Genomic DNA, 20,853 nt, shown 5'->3' with positions numbered 1-20,853 from the left:
GACTCAGTGGGAACATCCGGCAGGAAAGGAAGAGAGAGCAGGGGCATTTGCAAGGGAACTCTGGGTGTGTGGAGACTGAGGTGCGGTTAGGGTGCTGTATGAGTGCCTGGCCAGGGAAGGGGCTAACCGTGGTGGGGAGGGGAGGGCCCCAGGAAGGGGGTTCCAGAGGAGCAGAGGTGGGACCTCTGGCTGGGCTGGGAAGACAGAGAGGGCAGAGGAGCTTTCTGCTCCGGAACCAGAAGGGCACGAGACCTGGCATGGGATTAGGGAAACGGAGGCCTTGTCAATCGGGGAGGTAGGGGACGCAGGCAAGCTGCTCCCCTGGGCACAGGGGCAGCCGTAGCTGTACAGGGAAAGTTGAGCGAGAAACTTTCCCAAGAAAGGCTGCTTCCTTTCTCCGGGTCAGGGAGGCCGAAAGGGCCAGCCCTAGAGAGCCTGGGCCCAGAGTCAGGAGCCTGAGGAGGGAGGCTGGTGGCCAGCTGTGAGCTGTGGTGGCAAAGACCCTTCACCCCATTCCAAAGAGATGCAAACGGCTGAGCCTCCCAGAAGGGGCTGAACTTTAAAACACAGGAAAGGCGACGTTCAGCCTAAAGGAATGAGTGACTAATGGTGTTATTTTAGGTATGAGTAGTATTTGGTAGCAGAGACTAGGTCAGGTGAGCTGCTTGATCGCTTCATATTATGTTCACGAGGGCTGGGGAGGAGAGGGAGGGAGGCTCCTCTGAGGCGGGGGCCCTCAGACCAGGTTGCCGAGGGGCTGTGTCCTGGGTCCTGTGGGCCTTTCTCTACTAAAGGGAGGGCTAAAGGCCGCCCATCTGGCTGCAGGCAGGCCAGGCGGGGCCTTGCTGGGCACAGGGCCATGGGGAAAGCAGGGCCTGGGGCAGGTCCCCTGTGTCGGCTCGACCTGCCAGGGAGAAGTCCTGTGGGTCTGTCTGGGGACACTGGGCAGGGCAGGGAGAGGTGCTGGGCAGGACCAGCTGGCTGCCGGCGGCCTGGTCCTCGCCCTCTGAGGGTGGATGGGTGGGGGCAGCGGCCAAGGCGTTCCTGGCTGGGAGCCCAGAGGAGTCTTTTGTAATCACAACATGATCTCGTGTGCTGAGCAGCGAAGCCGGCAGGGAGAGGCCGGCAGAGGCCTGGCTCCAGTGGCTCCAGCGTCCCTCCTGCTTCGGCTCCCCCGGGGCTGCTCTGGAATTCTCTCCGTGCCTGCTGTTGCCATGCACTCAACTGTGAGTGGCACCTCGCCCTTGGTGGAGGGCTTCTTGGGGCTGGGAGAGGGATGAGACATCAGGAAGCCATACTCTGGCGGCAGCTGGGGACAGCTAGGCCTGGGAGGAAAAGGACAGTGCCTAGGCAGGCGGAGGGCTGGGCAGGGGCATTAGTGACCAAGGAGACCCTGCAGCCAGACAGGGAGGGACCTGGGCCTCCCTGGAGCCAGCTCCCTCCTGTGCCCACTGCCAGCAGCTCACAGCGGAGAGGCTGGACCCCTGGGGACAGCGCTTTCCCCCAGGCTGGGCGCAGGCCTGGGAAGTGGGGTCCAGGGCCTGGGATTCAGGACGAATCAGGGGCCTCTCTTCTCACTGTGGTTCTCGGCCTATGAGCCAAACCACTCGCTCCTCGGCCTCCTGAATCCCCTGGCAACTTCCCAGTCACGGCAGGTTCTGCTGCCAGAGCCATTTATAACTCCCATTCCAGGCTGTGCTCAGCAGTGGCGCTCCCTGGAGAGCCGGGGGAGGGGCAGCCCCCTGCTGGGAGCCTGGGGCCTGGGTATGAGGCCTTGACCTGAGCCCAAGAATACAGAGCGATGGGCAGACAGGCTTCAGGGGTGTGTGTGGGGGAGGAAGGGGGCTGGGCCCTCTCTGTGCCGTCTCGCCTTGTGCCCCCAGCTCTGGGCCTCAGGTCTGTTCCTTGGGTGGTGAGAATCAGGTTGGTGGGGAGGTTGGGGCACTGGTGAGTGTTGGGCCCAGCAGTCAGGGCCGTGGCCCCCTGCCCTCCGCAGGGGCCTCACGGAGCCGAGTCCCCGATGAACAGACAGGAAGAGAAGGACGCAGAGCTGGACCGGAGGATAGTTGCTCTTCGCAAGAAGAACCAGGCTCTACTACGCAGGTACCAGGTGAGTGGGCTGTGCCAGGGGTGGGAGGACCAGCTGGGTGGGCGGGGTCCTCCCTGTCTGACCCGCACCCCTTGTGCGGTGGTCTCTCCCTGAGGGCTCGGGCTGGGGACTGGGGACGGGGGGGGGGGGGGGTGGGTGGGGGGGGTGGGGGGGGGGGGGGGGGGGCAAGGGTGGGTGTGGTCCATCGGAGAGGCTCCGGAGGGTCTTGGTGGGACACTGCCTCCTGGTGTCCCGCCGGCGTCTGTGTCTCTGTGCTTCTGGGGCCTATGCTGACCCCGGCTCGTCCCCCAGGAGATCCAGGAGGACCGGCGGCAGGCGGAGCAGGGGGGCATGGCTGTGACCACGCCGGAGCTCCTGCGCCCTGACAGCCTCACCGTCACCATCAGCCAGGTTCCCGGTGTAAGCCCCACCCGCAGGCAGGGCAGGTGGCAGGAGGGGGAGGCCCAGCCCACGTCGGGGGAGGACAACACCCCTGCCCCTCTGCTTCTCCCACTTACAGTCCTGGGCTACTCTCCAGCCCCCAACCCCACGCAGCCCAAGCCACTGCTGTCCCCCATCCCCTAAGGGCCACAGCTGAAAGGCCAACAAATAGAAGCCTCCTCATACCCTTTTCAGCCCCACAGCCCTGTACATAGGCCTCAAAGCCTGGGCTACTCCCAAACCCCAAACCCCAGGGGTCAGGGAACTGGGACTGAATGCTAGGAACAGTGGATGAGGGACAAAGCCCCATTGTCCAACTGCTCTGCACTTCCCAGCTCAGAGATGACCGGTCACTGTGGCATCTTGGGCCCCAGGGTGGCCCCAGGCCTCGATAACCTAATGCCACTGGCATGTGAACACCCGTGGAGTCAGCTCTGTGGGCATTCCAGGGAGGGCCAGGGTGGAGCCCAGCCTGGGGAGCCACCCAAAGGACCCAGCCCCCAGCACTGCCCACGAGGCCTGAGGGCAGAGCACCTCATTCTGCAGGAGAAGCGGGTGGTCAGCCGGAACTGGGCAAGGAGCACCCTTGGGCCTGGAGCAGCCGATGAGATGCCGGAGGATGAGGAGGTGGGGGACCTGGCTGATACTTTCTGCTTGGGGGAGCGGGTGGAGCTGGCCGTGACCATGGAAAACAAAGCCGAGGTGAGCAGGGTGGTGGGGGCAGCCCAGGGGCCCGGTGTGCAGCCTCTCCTCCCCCAGCTCTGCCACAGTGCCCACACTCACCTCCCCCAGGCCAAGCGGATCGTAAGTGAGAAGCCCAGAGCGAGGAACCGGGGGGCAGAAGGGTCCCCTGGAGCGGGCGTGGGCCGGAGCGCCTTCATGCACACGGCTGCCAGCTTGGATTCTGCTCGGAGGGTATATCTTCCAGAGGGGATGGGGGCATGGCCAGGCAGCACCAGCAAGAATTCCCACCCTTTCTTCCGTTCTCGGGCCAGTCCCTATGTTGGGTGGTCTTGCAGTGAGAGTGAGGGTAAGCCAGACCTGTGATCCAGCCCCTTACCCTACCTGGACCTCTGGTGGCAAGTGGGTGGGGCCGGGAGGGAGCCAGGGACCCGCCACGTGTGAGGTTCGACCTCTAGGTGGCAGCAGCACCTAGTCCCGGCTCTTGCTCACAGCTGCTGGGTGCCCTCACTCTGGGCCTGGCCACACACCCCTGCAGCACCCCCATGGGTAGGTGCTACTATTTCCCCGTTTTACAGATGAGGAAATGGTACGCAGAGAGGTTAAGTAACTGCCCAAAAGACACAGCTAGCCAGTGGCTGGAAACCATGCCTACGGCAAACAGCACGTTAGAGATGGAACATATCCAATGTTCACACGGGGGCAGTGAAACCTTGAGAGAGGAAGGGGTTAGTAGGCTCTGGATTTCCATTCCAAACTAAGGGCACTTTCTGCTTCTACCCCATAGTTCTGAGTGTCTTTTCCTGGCAGGGTGCCCGGGAGCCCCGGAATCCAGGCCTGGGACGCTCAGCTCCCCACCGGCCAGTGTGGGGGCCCCTAGAGGAGGGCTGGGACTATGCGCAGTGGAAGCAGGAGCGGGAGGAGATTGACCTGGCCCGCCTCGCCCGGCACAGGGATGCACAGGGTGACTGGCGCCGCCCATGGGACCTGGACAAGGCCAAGCCCACGTGGGTGGCAGGGCAGGGAAGCTTGTTGGGCTGACTTGCTGTGGGGCTTGGGGTCGGCTCACTGTGGGTGCTTCTTGGAGAGGTAGTAGGACCCTCCCCGGGTGGTGAGGGTCTGCCTCGGCTCTGTGTGAGCACTGGGTCCCCCATCTTTCCTGGGACCACCATCTTCCTGCTGCCCTCAGTTCTGGGGCTCAGGTGGGGGAGGTGGAGCAGGTGTGGGTCTTGCTGCAGCCTCTGTCCTCCCTGCACCAGCAGCCTGATGCCTCTCTGTCACCACAGGCTCCAGGGCTCCAGCAAGCCTCGCGATGAGGGCTCCGGCAGGGCAGGCGGCACCAGGGGTGAGCCGCACCCCACCTCACTCCCTGCCCCTCTTCGGCTTTTTTTTCCCACCCCTGTCCCCCTCTTCCTCTCTTTTCTCTGTCTCTTGGTTTGCCACTTATTTTTAGAGCTGGAAGGAAGCATGGAAGAACATCTTCCTTCCTCTCCCTTGCTATCAGAGGTCACCATATCCTCCCTGCTCACCCTCCAAACCACAGCTCCTGCCCCTGGTTCTGAACCCAGCTGTCTGGGGAGACGCTCACCAGGAAGTCTGCGCTGGGTCCCGCTGAGCTGTTGGCGCCTCATGGGCGAAATCCCGAGCTCCCCTGCCCCTGGCCTGACACAGAACAGAGCTCTGCGGATCCCTGGCCCCTTGTCTTACACACGGGGAGGCTGGTGCTGGGGAGGTTTGTGCTGGAGCGGCTGGCCTGCCCCTGAGCCAGGAGTGGCAGTGAGCAAGGGACCCAGCCCTCCTGATGGCCAGGCCAGGGCTCTGTGTGGGAGCCAGAAAACTCACAACTGGACCAGGAATGACCCACAGCTTCCTGGTCCTAGGACAACTGGTGTCCCTGCTCCAAACTGGTGTTTAGATCCTTTGTCACCCTCCCTTTCCCCATTTCCTTGGCCTCACTTAGGTCCCAGGAGCCACCGGAAGCTACAGCCCCCACCACTGTCCCCTGATGGCAAAGGTGAGTTAGGAGGGAGGGAGGGAGGAGCAGGGTCCCATGAGCTGGTGAAGGAGTCGGGCTGCGAAGGCCCTTCTTCTCACCTTGATTTGTGGGCCGTTTCTTGCAGGTGGTACTACTCAGGGTGGGCCATCCAGCAGGCCCTTGGTGGCACTGGCCCTACACAGCAAAGCCCGAGGGACGGAGAGGCTGACTGGCAGGGCCCGCAGGTAACAGGGGGAGTGTCTGAGCTTCCTGGTGTCCTGGCTCCCCTCTGCCCCAGGAATTGAGGACCACACTGGTCCGGGTGCCCGCTCCAGCCCTCCGGGCTCTGCCTCCTGGTTGACTGCTGCCTGCGGCCTGGTGGCCGGTTAATGAGACGCAGGGAGAGGCCATCAGCAAAGCAGCAGCCGCAAGAGCCTGGTGCCCAGGGAGGCCGGTGGTAATTACCGCAGTTCCCTTCCCCCGGGAAGTCAGGTGCCTTTCCCAGGCAGCGCAGGCAGGGACGTGCCTGGAGTCTCCACAGAACTCAGGGTGCTTCAGGCTTGGCCATAAATAGCAGCGGGGGACCTGAGATGGGGCTCAGCAGGGCAGTGTTCAGAGGAAACTGAATTCGGGGAGCAAGGCGGGTTGGAAGGGAGGCATCCCGGAGCGTCATTCTGGCTCTGTTGCTCCTGAGACCCTGGAGCCACTGACTACAGTGCTGGTGTTGAGCGTGGGGTGGATAAGAGTAGGGCCTACTGTGTGCTGTCTTTCTCCAGGTGGGAGACAAAGGAAGACAAGGAGGAGGTGGAGAGGCAGGAGGTGGGTACCTGGACAGAGGGTGGGGCGGGCTAGGGACATGAGCCCTGGTTGGCCAGCCAGCGGTGCCAATCTCTTGTTTCAGGGAAGTGAAAGCACCAGGCAGACTCTGAGTGAGAAGGAACATGCACAGACACAGAGCAGGATGGAGCAGGGCAGACCCCCGAGTGCCCCGGCCACCAACCCATCTCCAGCATCCCCGGAGGGGACAAAAGGGGAATCAGAAGCTTCGACAGCCAGTCCGGTTCCTGGCTCTCCACAAAACACTGACTTGGTTCCCCTTGACCTCTCTCTAGGAGGCGTCGGTAGCCCCGGGCCTGGGAAGAGCTTGTGCCTGAGGCCTGGGGCCCAGGAGAGTCCTGTGTCCCCGTGGGATGGTTCTGAGCAGCCTGTGTGGTGGGATGACACCCAGGCTGAGCAGGAAGTCCAGGCTTGCTCTGAGCCACAAAGAGGAGCAGGGCCCCTAGAACCCAGAAAAGACAGGCCTGGCAAGGCTGGGGCCCAGCAGGGCCTGGCACCGCGAAGCAGGCCCCCCAGAGGAACTGGCCAAAGAGCGAGGGGCACAGGAGGTGTGAGGAGTAGAAGAGGGGGCCCTGGCCCTGCAGGGAGATGCTGAGCAAAGCTCCTGGGAGCAGGGGCACCAGGCTGGGAAGAGAAGGAAAGATCGCAGTCAAGAGCCTTCTTTGTGATGGGCGTCTGGTTGCTGTGGCTTGTGGCCACCTGGCTCAACAGTTTGGCAAACTCTCTGGCACAGTGACATGTGGGGGCAAGGAGCTGTCCTTCCCTGCATCTCATGTGCACATCCCTGTGCATGTGTGTTTCCCACCTGGTCTCTGAGGCTGATAAGCCCTCTCTTGGGTCTACTGCTGCCTCGGCCATAAGCTGGCCCCGCCCCGCCCCACCCCTGAGGGAGAGAGCAAGGCTGAGAAGCACTTAGCACCTGGCTGGGCGGCCTCCCTCTCCAGCTGCCAGCGTCCAGCTCCTCAGTGCAGGCACCCAGCAGCTGGCATGACCAGTCCAGGCCTGGGCCCTTCCCCTCACCTCTGCCTTGCACCCAGATGACTCACAGCCCCAGACTCACAGGGTGGCCAATCCAGCGGCCAGAAGCCTTCTGCCCTCTGGAAAAGGAGGCTGAGGCCCAGAGAAAGGGAGGCCACAGCTGCAGAGGCTGAGCTGGGGCTAGAAGAGCAGGCTCAGGTCTCCCCTAGAAAGACTTCCTCTCTGAAATGGGGTGAGAGTGGGAGGGGAGGGGACAGTCTCCTCTCCCCACAGTAAAGTGGGAGAGCTTACCATCAGGGACCACCCCCCACACCAGATCAGACACTGAGTGCACCCTGAATGGGGTCAGGGAGCAGCCCTGCAGCCTGGGGTCATTTCCTGCCATCGCCTACTTCCTCCCCGCACCACCTCACTGCACCACAGTCAGGCAAAAGCAAGGACTCAGACAGGATCTCAGAGATGAGAAACAGCGACTCTCCATAAGTACGACAGCAGGGCTTGTCTTTCCTACTTAAGTCTTCATTTCTGCCCCTCCTCTGAGGCCCACGTCTGGTGAATTATCCAGACTCCGCACAAGCTGTGGCTTCCTCTCAATTCAACAAACATTTCCTGAGCACACACTACCAGCAATGCAGCCTGTGGGCGACAGTGACTTTGCCAGCAAGGGGGAGGGAGGAAACCTAGTCATCCCGCAGATCCAGGCTGCTCAGCAGGAGCCGTTCTTGAATGTAGGTGCCCAACAGGGGACAGGGACTGGGATGGTGGCAGGAACCCTCCCTTTCTCATCACGTGTACCCTTTGCCCCCGAGCCCTTGCCTGGATCTCCCCATGGGACCCCCCTTTGCTCCCCTCCTCTCTGCTCCTGCCGTGGCTGTTCCTCTCTGTTGAGAGCGCCTGGCTTCACCAGCTTCCCTAGGTTCTCTGGGGAGTATCCAGATTGTCCCCAGGATTTCCACTGTCAAAGTGAGGCCTTGACCATGAGGTTGCAGCCTGGGCTTCCTCACTGGTTCTCACTCCATCCCCAACTACTCAGGAAGCGTGAGGAGGGGCTCCAACGGTTTCCATCAGTGCTTCTCACACGTTAAGGCCCAGAGTAATGCAGATTCTAATTCAGGAGGTGGGGGCAGGCCTGGGAACTTTCATTTCTGATGCATCTCCTGCTGGTGCCTATGCTGCTGACTCCTGGACCACACTCGAGCAGTAAGGGTTTGGACCAGCATATATGGGGGCTGGGGGCAAAGACAGGCTGGACTCTCCCTGCCTGCTGCTGGCTGTGTGAGGGACGAGGAAGCACTGCCCCTGTGTGGGGAGCTTCCTGGCTTCAGAGCTGGTGGGGAGCTGAGGCAGCTGGGAAGATGCTGGAGAGGCCAGTGAGTGGGGCTGCCAGCTTCCTGTGGTGGAGAGTGAGAAAGCTGGGTGGGAAAGGGCTGGGATGAAGGGGCTGGAAGAGGCTGGTGTGGGTTGATCAAAGGGGTTTGGGAACATTCCTATGCGTATGGGAGGAAGACCCCTGTGAAATGAATAGGCAAGAATGAGAGAGTCCCAGCTCATAAGCTGACCCTTATGGTCAAGCTTTCCTCTCGCCTTCCAGTCACACAGATACGGCGTTGGAGCTTTGCTCTGGCCCTGGAGCCCATGACTCCCAAAGGATGGAGCCGGGGTAGGCAGAGCCCTTGAATGCAGGTGTCTCCAAAAATAATTGTGATCAAGACTTTGAATTCTAAGGTTCACAAACTTCTCCCAACGCCAATGCTTCCAACTGTACAGATGTGCCTTCGTTCGAGGGGATGTGCCAGGGCACGTTGACTGTGGGATGGGGGTTTAGTATTTGGGCAGAGCTCTGGTTCAGTCCTCACAACAGGACATAGGCAAGAGAGAAAGCGGGGCAGAAGGCTGTGGACAGATAGGGCTTCTCTCCCTGAGGGTCGCATCCAAAAGGATGTTAGGAGGAAGGGAGTCACTAGGGGCTGGAAAGAAGACTGGCATAGGACATCTTCCCTGGAGGAAGATGGTAGGGCGAGGCAAAGATCACTGAACTTTAACAACAAAGGGGAGCCCTGCCCTGGCCAGTGTGGCTCAGTGGTGGAGCACCGGCCCACGCACCAGAAGTTCTCGGGTTCGATTCCTGGTCAAGGGCACGTACTTGGGTTTGTTCCAGGCCCCGGGTTGGGGCATGTGGGAGGCAAGCAATCGATGTGTCTCTCTCACAGGAATATTTCTCTCTCTGTCCCTCTCCTCCTCCCTCCCTTCCACTCTAAAATAATCAATGGAAAAAGTATCCTGGGGTGAGGATTCACAACAACAACAAAAAGGGAGCCCTTCTTCAGAATAAAGGGAACCAGCAGCTATGAGGCCCCCCCCCCCGCTCTAAGAACCAGATATGGAGCAGGAGGGAAACGTGGGTAGATGCCCCTCCACAAAACTCGGGGTCCTGGAAGGCTGGCTTTCTCTCTTCCTGGATCCGTAAGGCCTGGTTGGGAGCCTTCCTCTTAGAATCCCTTCTCTTCTCGACCAACAGACAAGATTGCTCTTAAAAGTGGGACGTTCTTCATGAGACATGGCTTTCAGGAGCCCAGGCACAGAGCTGGAGGAACTAAGGGAGGGCACAGAGTGTAACGGGAAACCAGCAGGGAGATGACAACTTTACCGAAGGCCTCAAAACAGGGCGCACGGAAGAGGCAGGAGGCATCTCTGTGCTGGGCCCATATCACTTCGCAGAGAGGAACAGCAGACCATATTGTAAGGGAGATAAACGTTTTGTTTTAAAAACATTTTTTATTGATTCTTAGAGAGGAAGGCTGAGGGAGAGAGAGAAACATGGATGCAACATCCATCGGCTGTCTCCTGCACTTCCCCCACCCGGATCGAGACTGCAACCTGGGCATGTGCCCTGACCAGGAATTGAACCAGCGACCTTTCAGTGCATGGGACAAAGCCCAACCAACTGAGCCACACCGGCCAGGGTGGGAAGGACCCTTTTTGATGATGGGACACACATGGGCCTTGGGATCCGACAGAATCTGAATCCTGTTTGCCATCTGCCAGTGGGATGACCTTGGTCAATTTAACTTCTAAAAGCCTGTTTTCTTATCTGCAACATGGGGCTGGTAATACCTATCTTGAAGGGTTATTCAAAAAATTAAAGAGTACGAAAAATATGCCTGCACACAATAGGCACTTTATTAATAGTAGCCTGGCACCTGGAAGGCACTTAGTGAATATTTGTTGAATAAATGAAGTAGCTATTTGGTGTGACCTGTCTACTTTGTTTCCCATCTTTTCTTTTACTTTCTCTTCTAGTCTCATCTTCACTGGGTCAGTACACCCTCAGGGAAACAGGGGATGGTTTATAGAGCTCACCAGCGTTCATCTGGGTAGTCTAGCTGAGTCAAAGCCTCAGGGAAGTGGCCCTTCTCTTACAGGGAGGGTTCTTTGTCCCCACCCACTAGTGGGATCCGAGGATGTCCTAGGCCAGTGGTTCTCAACCCTCCTAATGCCGCGACCCTTTAATACAGTTCCTCATGTTGTGGTGACCCCCAACCATAAAATTATTTTCGTTTCTATTTCATAACTGTAATTTTGCTACTGTTATGAAGCATAATGTAAATATCTGATATGCAGGATGTATTTTCATTGTTACAAATTGAACATAATTAAAGCATAGTGATTAATCACAAAACAATATGTAATTATATATGTGTTTTCCGATGGTCTTAGGCGACCCCTGTGAAACGGTCATTCGACCCCCAAAGGGGTCGCGACCCCCAGGTTGAGAACCGCTGTGCTAAGCGCGTCTGCCTGCCTCTGCACATTGGATCCCACAGTTCAGAGCGGTTTCTCTTTCCCTCTGTTCACATCATTAGGAATCTCATGGACTCCCACTGGTGTTTACTTCTTTAATATTTCCCCACAAACAAACTCGACTTGTGGAGTTCGCTCCATGCCTCCTAGTGTTTTGTCACCCAAAGGAGCAGCATGAATATATTTTCTTATGGTCAAGGGATGGGTAATTGGGGATCCCTGGAAGCAGGGGCTCCCCAGCTACCCAACAAGGCACAAGTTGGGAAGGTTTGACCATCAGTCAACTCCAATCCCAACCCTGGCCTCAGAGACTGGAATAACAGGTAAAGATGGTACTAGCTCCCCAGAAGAACAAAGGAAACTGCAAAAACCCGACATACCTTCTTATTTGGGGATTAATCAGAGGGGATCAAGGGCATAGGAGAAAGTAAAGGCACCAACCACTTCACTTCTGCCTCTTGAGTCATTTATCAGCATCCACAGACCCCGGCAAGCGTCTTGCTGAGCAAGGGTTATCGGGGCTTATGAGGAAGGGCTGACACTGGGTAACCACAGCCTCACTGAGGGGGCGAACTCAAGGCTGGGAAAGGCAATGAGAGGAGCCAGCATAAGGCCCAGACTGAGGCTGCTTTTTCTCAACAAGGCTGCTGGCCGCGTCACAGCCTCTCATTAAGCATCCACTTGACGCCAGGGAAGTGAAATTGCGCAGACCTGGCACCAGAAGGAACCAATGTGGCACCCACTGCTCCTTTTAAGGACTGGCTCGAGGAGCAGCGGGCTCAGGGAGGAGGTGAGGCAAACACAGCCGTACCTTTGTAGAAAGGGGCGAGAGGACTGCCTCCTTCTTAACGAGCTCTCCAGGGCAAGTAATGCTGTAACTGTCACAAATATTCAACACTGTAGGCTTTTCCCCTTTTCTCACAAACTCTGGGGACACAGCATTTCCCTTCCCCCTAGCAGGGCAGCCGGCTTCAACAAAGATCAAAAGCCCCCTTGATAATCATCTGTCCAAACAGAAATACCCTCAGCCCTGGCGGTGTGGCTCCGTTGGTTGGGCATCATCCCGCACACCAAGAGGTGGTGGGTTTGATTCCTAGTCAGGGCATGCGCAGGAGGCAGCTGGTTGATGTTTTTCTCACATTGATGTCTCTCTCTCTCTCTCTCTCTCTCTCCCTCCCTCCCTTCCTCTCTCTGAAATCAAAATAAATAACAGGAATACCCTCACCTGTTACAGGTTCAGAGGGAAAGGCCGGACCAGTGGTTCTGAATTTTAGTGTGCATCAGAATCACCTGGAAGCTAGTTAAAACACAATGCTGGGCTCCATTCCTGGATTTCTCATTCAGTTGGTCTGAGATGGGGCCCAAGACATGGCATTTCTAAAGTTCCCAGGGAGGCTCATGCTGATGGTCTGGGCACGGGTGTGGTGTTTGCTACCTGTCCCTTCACATTTCTTTCCATGCATCCATTTTTCCCAAAGGGACAGACATTCCCTTGAAAATATAAGGTCTCATGCGTGTACACTGTACTTTTATTCCCAAGATCTCCAAGCCCTGTCGCATCTATTGCCTCCATTTGCTCTCAAGGGCCATAACCAATGCCATTACTGAGTCCTCAAGTTTCCAATTCAGGAGTTCTTCCTAAGAGAACGCGCCTCCAACCCAGGTCTCACGATACTGTGAGCTGTCAATGGACCAAGGACTGGCTGCTGTGACACACATTGCCCAGACGGACCAGCAGGGAGCTGAGGGGATAAGTGGCCTCCAGAACACAGTCGGGGGAGACTCAACTCATGACTCAGGATACTATAGAGGCAGCAGAGAGAAGTATATTTAAAAATAAATCCTTGGTAATCAACATAATTGCTTTTTTGGACAAGTTGGTTTTGGGACTTTTGAGGCTCACTTCTCACACTGTAGGCACTAAATAAATAGTTCTTGAATTAATGGTAGTGGTTTATGGAAAACAATCTAAATAAGTTAGAATCTTGTTGCTGTTTAACTGATAAGCTATTAGCAAAAACAGATTACTGAAGTTAAGAAAACAGGGCAATAACAAGGGTGTAGATTCTTGTTGGCACGTCTGTACATGCCTTGGGGTGAGAACTGTGCAGTAATTTTCTGGCCCCTTAGCAGTAGCTTAATGAAGGTTCAGAGTAGCACACGGGAACTGTGCTCCTTACTGACCAGGTGGCTCCGTGCATGCTGGGAGCATAGCGGTTTCTGTCCTTAGGATGGAAAGCCTGGTAGAGTCTGGCTGTGTGGAAAAAAAAAAGTTTTGTTTTTGTATTCTTAAAATTAGATACTGGAGGGAACAAAGAGCGTAACATAGGTTTTCTGGCAGCAGAAACCCACAGGCTATGTCAGCAAGTAAAACAGATGTGACCAAAAAACTGTTGATGGGGCAGGTATTTTTATAGCTCAACACCAGGCATAACGGGTCAGAACGGAGGAGACAATGAACGGTCACACATTCTGTGTTGCCTCCATTAAGGACCTCGTGGAATACAGCTCCCAGGACTTCTGGAGCCTGGAGAGAGCACGCAGGCCCAGCCCAAGTCCCCCAACTTGCAAATGAAGAAAACAGCAGATAGCAAGGCCAGTGCCACTGTGATTGGCAGGGGTTCTCTTCAGCAATCAGTCCACTCCCTTGAAGCAAATTATGGGCCGTGGACGTGGGTCCACAAGTGAATTATGACCGCGACACCACAATGACACAAGGAACAAGGCTATCCAACACAGTGACTAACCAGGGGGCACCTACTACTGTGCCAGGCGCTGAGCTTCGTGCTGGTCCTGAGAAATGAGCAAAGTCCCTCTCTCAGCCCAGAGACCAACACACACTCACACACACACACACACACACTAAAGCCCCGACAGCTGTAACCCTTTTGTTAGTGCAATTGCAATTCCAGAAATACCTCCATTCTCTGCAAACAGGAAGGGAGGACAATTATTACCCCTTTTAAATAGCTGTGGTAGCCCCAAAGCCTAGGAGCTGACCTTTCAGTTCCCCCTGAAGAAACATGTAGAAACAAGTAGATGCTCTCCACTCAGCATTTCAAAACAGGATATAAATACTCAACTAGAGAACACAGCATCTTAGAATTCCCTGGTGAAAACTGAAAAACAAGGTAGACAGAAAATGGTCTCATACTGTGCAGAAATCGAGAGCTGAGGAAGAAAAACATTTCTTATGCTTAAAATTTCAGAGAAGCACGTTTTGTACCTCGGCATCCATCGGGGAGAGAAATGATACCCACACAAACTCAGTGTAACCGGCTTAGCAAACTCCCGGCCCCTCACCCTCCCAAACCTCACTTTCAAAAGAGGATTATCTGTCTCTTCCTTCCAACTCGGGCTGTCCGAATAAGCGCACGGCCATAACTTCTAATATAAGCAAACATCGAGGAATTATCCGGGTGGTGCAGGCACAAAGCAGCTGAAGGAAAAGTAACTGCCTTTGCACAAATCTCTCCTCTCTGGCTCAAAAGCTGTTTGACAATGTTGGGCAAGGTAACTTCTCACCCTTGAAAATAAACCTCTTCAGACCACTGCCCCCCACCAACGGGGCCCTTCTCGTCAGCCAGCGGGCCCCTGCCACACACACACTGCTGCATGGCCCCCCGTGTGAAGCCGGGAGCAGCAGCAAAAGCCATATGTCACCATCCACGGGAAGGGGAGCCTGACTAGAACCACAAAACTCTCCCTCCCCTCGGCTCTGCCTTACCAAGCCCTCTCGCAGAAAGCCATTGTGTAGGCTGAGGAGGGAAATAAAAGAAGGGCGGACTTTTTCCACGCTCCCCTGCGGACTACAAGGTGATGTAAAAGAGCAGCAGCCACCCCCCAACAGCTCTGTAGAAGTGCAGGCCCCAGGGGGCCCCACCAACACTGGCTTTTGGTTGTGTACTGGGCAGCGCCGTCTAATAATGAGCTGAGCTCAATTGCTTGCCATGTATTTTGCGGCATAACTAATCCCTTAGTTTTGTGCTTCTCACCCACATGTCTTTTATTGTTTGCTTTGGGGGGAGAAAAAGCCTCACCTTTGAAGCAATCTAAAGTTCTCTCAGCATCTGGCTTTCTCGCCTCCTCCATTTAGACCAGCCGTGGGCAAACTACCGCGGGCCGGATCCGGCCAGTTTGAAATGAATAAAACTAAAAAAAAAAAAGACCGTACCCTTTTATGTAATGATGTTTACTTTGAATTTATATTAGTTCACACAAACACTCCATCCATGCTTTTGTTCTGGTCGTTTAAGAACCCATTGTGGCCCTAGAGTCAAAAAGTTTGCCTACCCCTGATTTAGACAAAGCTCTGACCAACCACTGCAGCCTCCTCAGTGTGTCTTTCCCAGTGTTAGCATTTCCTGAACTATCTAGGGGCCAATGGTTTGTTTAAAGCTGAGAAGAGTGATGCTATCAGGCGGCTTATCCCCACCTCAGCTCTCAGCCAGCTCAATATTTGCAATAATTCTTAATATGCATGGTGGCTGATCCCTTAGCTTCTTCAGCTAGGCATCTGTTCAGAGTCCTATAAAAGCAGAACTTTTCTTTGTTCAGTCTTTTAAAGCTGGATATCACTGTTCTGCCAACCCCGTCATTGCTTCCCGACTAAGATGGATCTTGCCACCCTTGACTAATCAATTCAGTCAAGCCATCGGGCACAGAGAACATTAGGGCAATTGTTTTTTCCTCCGACAGCTATTTACCATCAGCCATCCACCACATCTCAGACCATTTCCTCTTCCAACTTCTACTCCATCCCCCAAGAAATTCGAAAACAGAAACAACTTACACAGGCTTACTCAGAGTTCTTAGAATGTATTTTTGTTCACCTGAAAAATAAAACTTTTAAAAAATATACAAGACTTTTTTGAGTACAGGTATATCTTAAATGGCTGAGTTATAAATAACGTCTCTGGTCATGTTCACAGCTAGGGCTGGAACGCATGTCCCAGTTCCAGTGAAGGCGTTAGAGTCAGGAGGCCCGCAGTTGGGCCTAGGAGTGGTCTCTCTAGACTCTGATCCGTCCCAGAGTGGATCCAACAGTCCCGAATGCAGGGGTCAGGATGGGGACAAGGGGTTGGACTCCCAGATGTTCTCCTGCAAGTTCAAAGAATCCTTGGAATAAGAGATCCATTTATAAATTATTAAAATATAGGACTAAAAATTCACACAATAAATATAAAGTACAGGCTATTATTGAAGTTATAAAGTGGCATTTTATGTTTCTCCCCCATGGGTCCCCACCAAAATTTTAAAAGGCCTCAGAGGCTTTCTAATGACCAAAGTCAAGTCAGCAGCTCAGAAATCTCCCCCAGCGGGACACCGTGGGGGTGCGGCCAGCCTGCCCCCAGGCTATGACAGCTGAGCTGCAGTTTTCTTGCCCACAACAGGACATGGCTTAAAGCAAGGCTGTGCCTCCTTGGATCAGAGCTAACTAGAGTGTAGGCCAGAAAACTGGAGAGACAAACTGTTTCTGGGCTCAGGTGGCGAAATTTGTCCTTTTTTTTTTTTTTTTTTTTAAAGGTGCCTCATTTCCCAAAAAGGAAACATTAAGGGGTTTGGTATCTTGTCATACCCACACTCAATTGCCTAAAAGCAAGTGGCAGGAGGAAATGGAATCCTAATTGAGGATGTATAATTCTTGCTGCCCAGAGCTCTGCAAGTGTCATTCCCCTTGATGTTTCTCCTCTCAGTAAACGCACAGGCGTTCTTTACCACAAGCCCACTGAACCTTGCCGCCAACACTCATCTATTAACTGGCTATCAACGCACAGTCCTGAGCTTTAAAGCCCATCTTTTAAACCAGAGGACGTGTTCAAAGCTCTGATTTCACACAAATTCCATCCCGATGGCTGGGCTAAATTGCCACAACAAGCTCAGGAAGGAGGGAAGCCTGGGATGCTTACTGGACCAAGACAAGATTTTGGGGAGCGGGGGATAGAACAAACACGTGCGAGTCACTCTACTTACAAAGCTTGCTCTTCCTAAACTGTGAGGAGGCCAAAGACTGAAGCACACAGGCATGGCTCTTTCCCTTCCTTCCTTCCTGGCCCATATCCAGACACTCAGGGTGCCACAGCAAACCTCCTGGGTGGGGGCACCCGGGTGGGAAGAGGAGATCAGCACCCCCCCCCCCCAAACTGCTTCCACTTCTTCTCGGGGCAGTGGTCAGCAAACTCATTAGTCAACAGAGCCAAATGTCAACAGTACAACGATTGAAATTTCTTTTGAGAGCCAAATTTTTTAAACTTAAACTACATAGGTAGGTACATTGTTATTAACTTAATTAGGGTACTCCTAAGGCTTAGGAAGAGCCACACTCAAGGGGCCAAAGAGCCGCAGTTTGCCGACCACGGTAAGGGTTTCCACGGTCCTTTCAACAAGTCCAAGAGTGATTCTACGCTTTTTATGTCATAAACCTATTTCTGAAGTAGGAGGGGAAATAGGGGAAAGAATGGATGATGGAAAAAACAGTTTGTGCCCTGTGGCCGGCTGCACTTTGGGGCCCAGCGAATAGCCCTGGCCCGGCCCCATCGGCCACCCAGGGGTGGGAGAATATATATAACACGATGTAATTACAGCTTCTGGTGCCTATGTCAGCCACTATATACAGGGGTCTATAAATTAAACGCATTTGTGGCCACTGCCACGAGGCTGACGTACCTGAGCTCCCCTCCTCCTGCTGCCCTCCCGCCTTCCGACAGCTTCAGCTGATTTACGAGCCCGTCCGGCTCCCTCTTTCCCCTGAGTCTCGGGGGGAAGCCCGAGTCCCCCCGGCGCGAAGGATGCACCACCGCCAGCGGCGCAGAAGGTTCGGTGCCGGGACACCCCCGCCCCCCTTATGGCTCATACACCGGGCGCCGCCGCACAGTCCTGGGGAGACCAAACCCCCGAGTCCCGGACAAATCGTGGTCGCTCCGCGGAAGATCGGGCTGCAGGCCACGCGCCCCAGCGCTCGGCGGCCGTCGGGGAAGGCGGCGTTCGCTCCGCGAGGGTCCCCGCCGCGGGCGCTCCGTCCGGCTGCCAAGTCCCGCGCCCCGGCTCCGGAGGGCGGCTCCGCGCCGCCCGGGGGCGAGGACCTCATCGGCTCCCGGGCGCCGCCGCTTCCTCCTCGTCCTCCTCCGGCCCGCGCGCCCGCCCCGGCGGCCCGGCCAGGGGGCTGTCGGCCGGGGGCTCGGGCGGCGGGGGCCCGGCCGCCTGCAGCGGGGGCGCGTCGCGCGGCGCCTCGCGGCGGGACGAGCCGGTGGCGTTGGGCCCCGCGGCCGCCCCCGAGGTCCCGGACTGGCCGGTGGCGTTGGAGCCGCCGGGGGGCGGGCCGGCGGCTCCCGCCGAGGTCCCGGCGCCCACCGGCTGCCAGATGAGGCTGTAGTAGACGGCCAGCACGATGGCGGCCAGCGACACGGACAGCACGTAGGCGAAAACGGTGGCGAGTCGGACCCACTTCTTGTTGGTCTTGGCCGCCATCTTCGCCTTCTTGTCCCCGGTGTAGGTGGCCGGCTTGCCCCGCTCGGACGGGGCCGCGTCGCGCTCCTTCATGGGGGGGCCCCGGCCTCTGGCGCGGCGCTCCACGGCCCCGGCGGGCGGGGGCCTGGCGGCCTGGAGGACGGGGGGCGGGGGCGCCCCGGGGCCCGGCCGCTCCGCGCTCCTCACACCGCCCGCCCGCAGCCTGCCACCGCGTCGCTGCTGCCGCCGCCGGGGCCTGGGCCAGTCACCGCCGCCAGCGCCGCCGCCGCCGCCGGCCCGTCAGCTGCTTCCCCGCCGCCGCCACAGCCACAGCCGCCGCAGCCGCCCGGCTCCGCGTCCCCATCCGCCGCCGCCACCGTCTGCCCGGCCGCCGGCCGCTCGGTCTCCAGTGGCCGCGCCGACCGCGCTGCTCCAGCCCGGCTCCCCCGCCTCGCGCGCCGGGACCGGGGCGGGAGCGCCGCGGGGGGCTGCTCTTAAAGGGGCGACGCCGGGGTCCGGAAGCGCCGCGGGAGGCGGGCTTCTGTCGGCGCCGCGAGCCCGCCGGGCGCCCGGATGCTCGAGGGTTAAAGGAGGCTGGTCTTAAAGGGGCAGCGTCGCCCCAGCCCCGCGCCGGCCGCGCGCGAGGAGGGGGCTCCGGTGCTGCTGCTTTAAAGGGGGACCCGCGTCCGGTGGGGAGGAGAGCGCACAGGGAAGGGGCGGGCGCAGCGCGGAGCTGTCAGCTCTGGCGACTCTCCTCCCTGCCGACGGTCCCGGCGAGGGACAGCGGCCCCAGCCTGGGCCCCAGGCCTGTGCACCCCGGGGCGGGGGTGACTGCACGCGCGTGCTGCCGGCTCGCGTCCCGCTCCACGAGGCCTTCCAGACCCCTTTGCCCCCAGCGACGCTAGCCCACGCCCCGCGCCGGCAGACAAGGACCGGCCCCGCGCGCGGTGCTCCCGGCAGGTCGCGCCCCTTCCCCGCCGGCCCCACCCCCGTCCCCGTCCCGCCCGGGTTTCGGGGCTTCGGGGCTGAAATCGATCCGATTCCTCGTCCTCTGAGGGCCCCAGTCAGGGTGCGCGGAGCTTCCGGGCCAGTACCACGTGCCAAGCTGGTTTTCCAGGCTCGCCTCCCATCTTAGTGCCAACGTTTGCAACAGGTGTTATCCTGCTTTTGGGGGGCTTCCGACACCCCCCCCCCCCAGGTCAAGGGGCTGCACGGAACCCGTGGAGCGGCTCCAAGAGCTTTTCCCGCCTCCCATCCCCTCCCGGCCTGGGCGTTTGTTCCCTCGCCCCACCCCCGCTCCCACCCCCGTTCCCATGTGAGCTTTTTCCTCCGGTCGGTTCTGACGACCCCTCTCCCAGCTCGGACTCTTCAGCAGACGCTTTCCCCGGCGCCTCCCCCCTCCTCCTGCCCTCCTCTCTCCTGCCTTCTCTTCTCCCTGTTCTCCCTCTACAGGACTTTCCAGAATGTCTAGGTCCCTCCTCCTTGAATTCTGCTTCCCAGGTTCCCAGAACCGGATGTATGGACCACCTGGGTGTGGGGAGAGGACTGTGGCCGTGATGGGCTTCTGTGGGTGGACAGCTTCCCCCCAACTTCTGCCCCTGCAGATGCGAGCCTGACTTCTGGCTTCTGACTCTGTGGGGCAGGACCTCTGCCTTTCCCATTTCCCTCATCCTCCACAGGAGACCTGTGGTATCCAGACACGGTGCCCCATTGGGAGGAATCCCCTTCCCAACGCTGCTGTCCTGCCCGCCCTAGTGAGAGAAATCAGAGAACAAGGCAGGGTGGGGGCTGAAGGGGCCCAAAAGGCCATCTTTTGTAAATACCCCCACAGACCCTAGAGCAGCGGTTCTCAACCTGTGGGTCGCGACCCCTTTGGGGTCGAACGACCCTTTCACAGGGGTCGCCTAAGACCATCGGAAAACACATATATAATTACATATTGTTTTTGTGATTAATCACTATGCTTTAATTATGTTCAATTTGTAACAATGAAAATACATCCTGCATATCAGATATTTACATTACGATTCATAACAGTAGCAAAATTACAGTTACGAAGTAGCAACGAAAATAATTTTATGGTTGGGGGTCACCACAACATGAGGAACCGTATTAAAGGGTCGCGGCATTAGGAAGGTTGAGAACCACTGCCCTAGAACCTCCTGCACAGCGTCCTATGGAGCACTCTTCAGCGTCCCGTCGAGATTCTCTGTGATGGTGGACCTTGCCTGCTCCCTGGGGCAGCTTCTTAGCCCTTGGACAGTTCTGACCAATTACACACGCAAGTCAGGTGGCTACGGGAACTGAGTGTGCTGATGGCCAAGGGAGCCAAAGGCCTATAACCTGACCCCTCGCTCTCATCCCTGAGGTCCAGCTGCGAGCCGCCACTAACAGTGGCCAACGGGATGCTATTTCCAGAACAGCCTGCCTTTTCACTTTCCGAGAAATTTCAAGAACATTGGAAGTTTGGAGTGTGTGAAAGACAACCACTCCTTCCCATCCTGCTCCCAGGTCAGCCACAGGGGGGCTGCTAAGTTAAAACCCCTGAATGGCCTCTAGATGTTGTCCTCTCCTCTCCCCTGCTCTCCTGGCTTTCCTGGCAGGA

The 20,853-nt window shown here is 57.0% G+C and overlaps 2 protein-coding genes across 6 annotated transcripts; one reads left to right on the top strand and one right to left on the bottom strand.

Moving 5' to 3' along the window:
* The first annotated feature begins 747 nt into the window (after positions 1–747).
* Positions 748–10,246, top strand: CCDC9B (coiled-coil domain containing 9B). Of its 2 annotated transcripts, XM_036297243.1 has the most exons (11): positions 749–1,226; positions 1,997–2,110; positions 2,402–2,509; positions 3,077–3,232; positions 3,323–3,445; positions 4,022–4,218; positions 4,498–4,556; positions 5,172–5,225; positions 5,332–5,431; positions 5,963–6,005; positions 6,088–10,246. In XM_036297243.1, the coding sequence occupies exons 1-11, from the start codon at positions 1,017–1,019 to the stop codon at positions 6,616–6,618; spliced, it is 1,695 nt and encodes a 564-aa protein (XP_036153136.1). In that variant the 5' UTR covers positions 749–1,016; the 3' UTR covers positions 6,619–10,246. The 2 variants fall into 2 exon arrangements, with proteins under 2 accessions (XP_036153147.1, XP_036153136.1); XM_036297254.1 differs by lacking the exon at positions 3,323–3,445 and having other exon boundaries at positions 748–1,226.
* A 5,354-nt stretch (positions 10,247–15,600) lies between these two features.
* INAFM2 (InaF motif containing 2) lies at positions 15,601–19,181 on the bottom strand. 4 transcript variants are annotated; one of them, XM_036297210.1, is made up of 2 exons: positions 16,776–19,181; positions 15,601–15,920 (listed from the first exon to the last, which is right to left on the bottom strand). In XM_036297210.1, the coding sequence occupies exon 1, from the start codon at positions 18,339–18,341 to the stop codon at positions 17,886–17,888; it is 456 nt and encodes a 151-aa protein (XP_036153103.1). In that variant the 5' UTR covers positions 18,342–19,181; the 3' UTR covers positions 15,601–15,920; positions 16,776–17,885. The 4 variants fall into 4 exon arrangements, with proteins under 4 accessions (XP_036153103.1, XP_036153112.1, XP_036153119.1 ...); XM_036297219.1 differs by having other exon boundaries at positions 15,601–15,902; XM_036297226.1 differs by having other exon boundaries at positions 17,469–19,181.
* Positions 19,182–20,853: the final 1,672 nt, after the last annotated feature.

Source organism: Myotis myotis, unplaced genomic scaffold (genome assembly GCF_014108235.1).
Source record: "Myotis myotis isolate mMyoMyo1 unplaced genomic scaffold, mMyoMyo1.p scaffold_m19_p_1, whole genome shotgun sequence".
Lineage (NCBI taxonomy): Eukaryota > Metazoa > Chordata > Mammalia > Chiroptera > Vespertilionidae > Myotis > Myotis myotis.
Note: the sequence above shows the minus strand (reverse complement) of the source record. Positions and strands in the feature narration are given on the sequence as shown.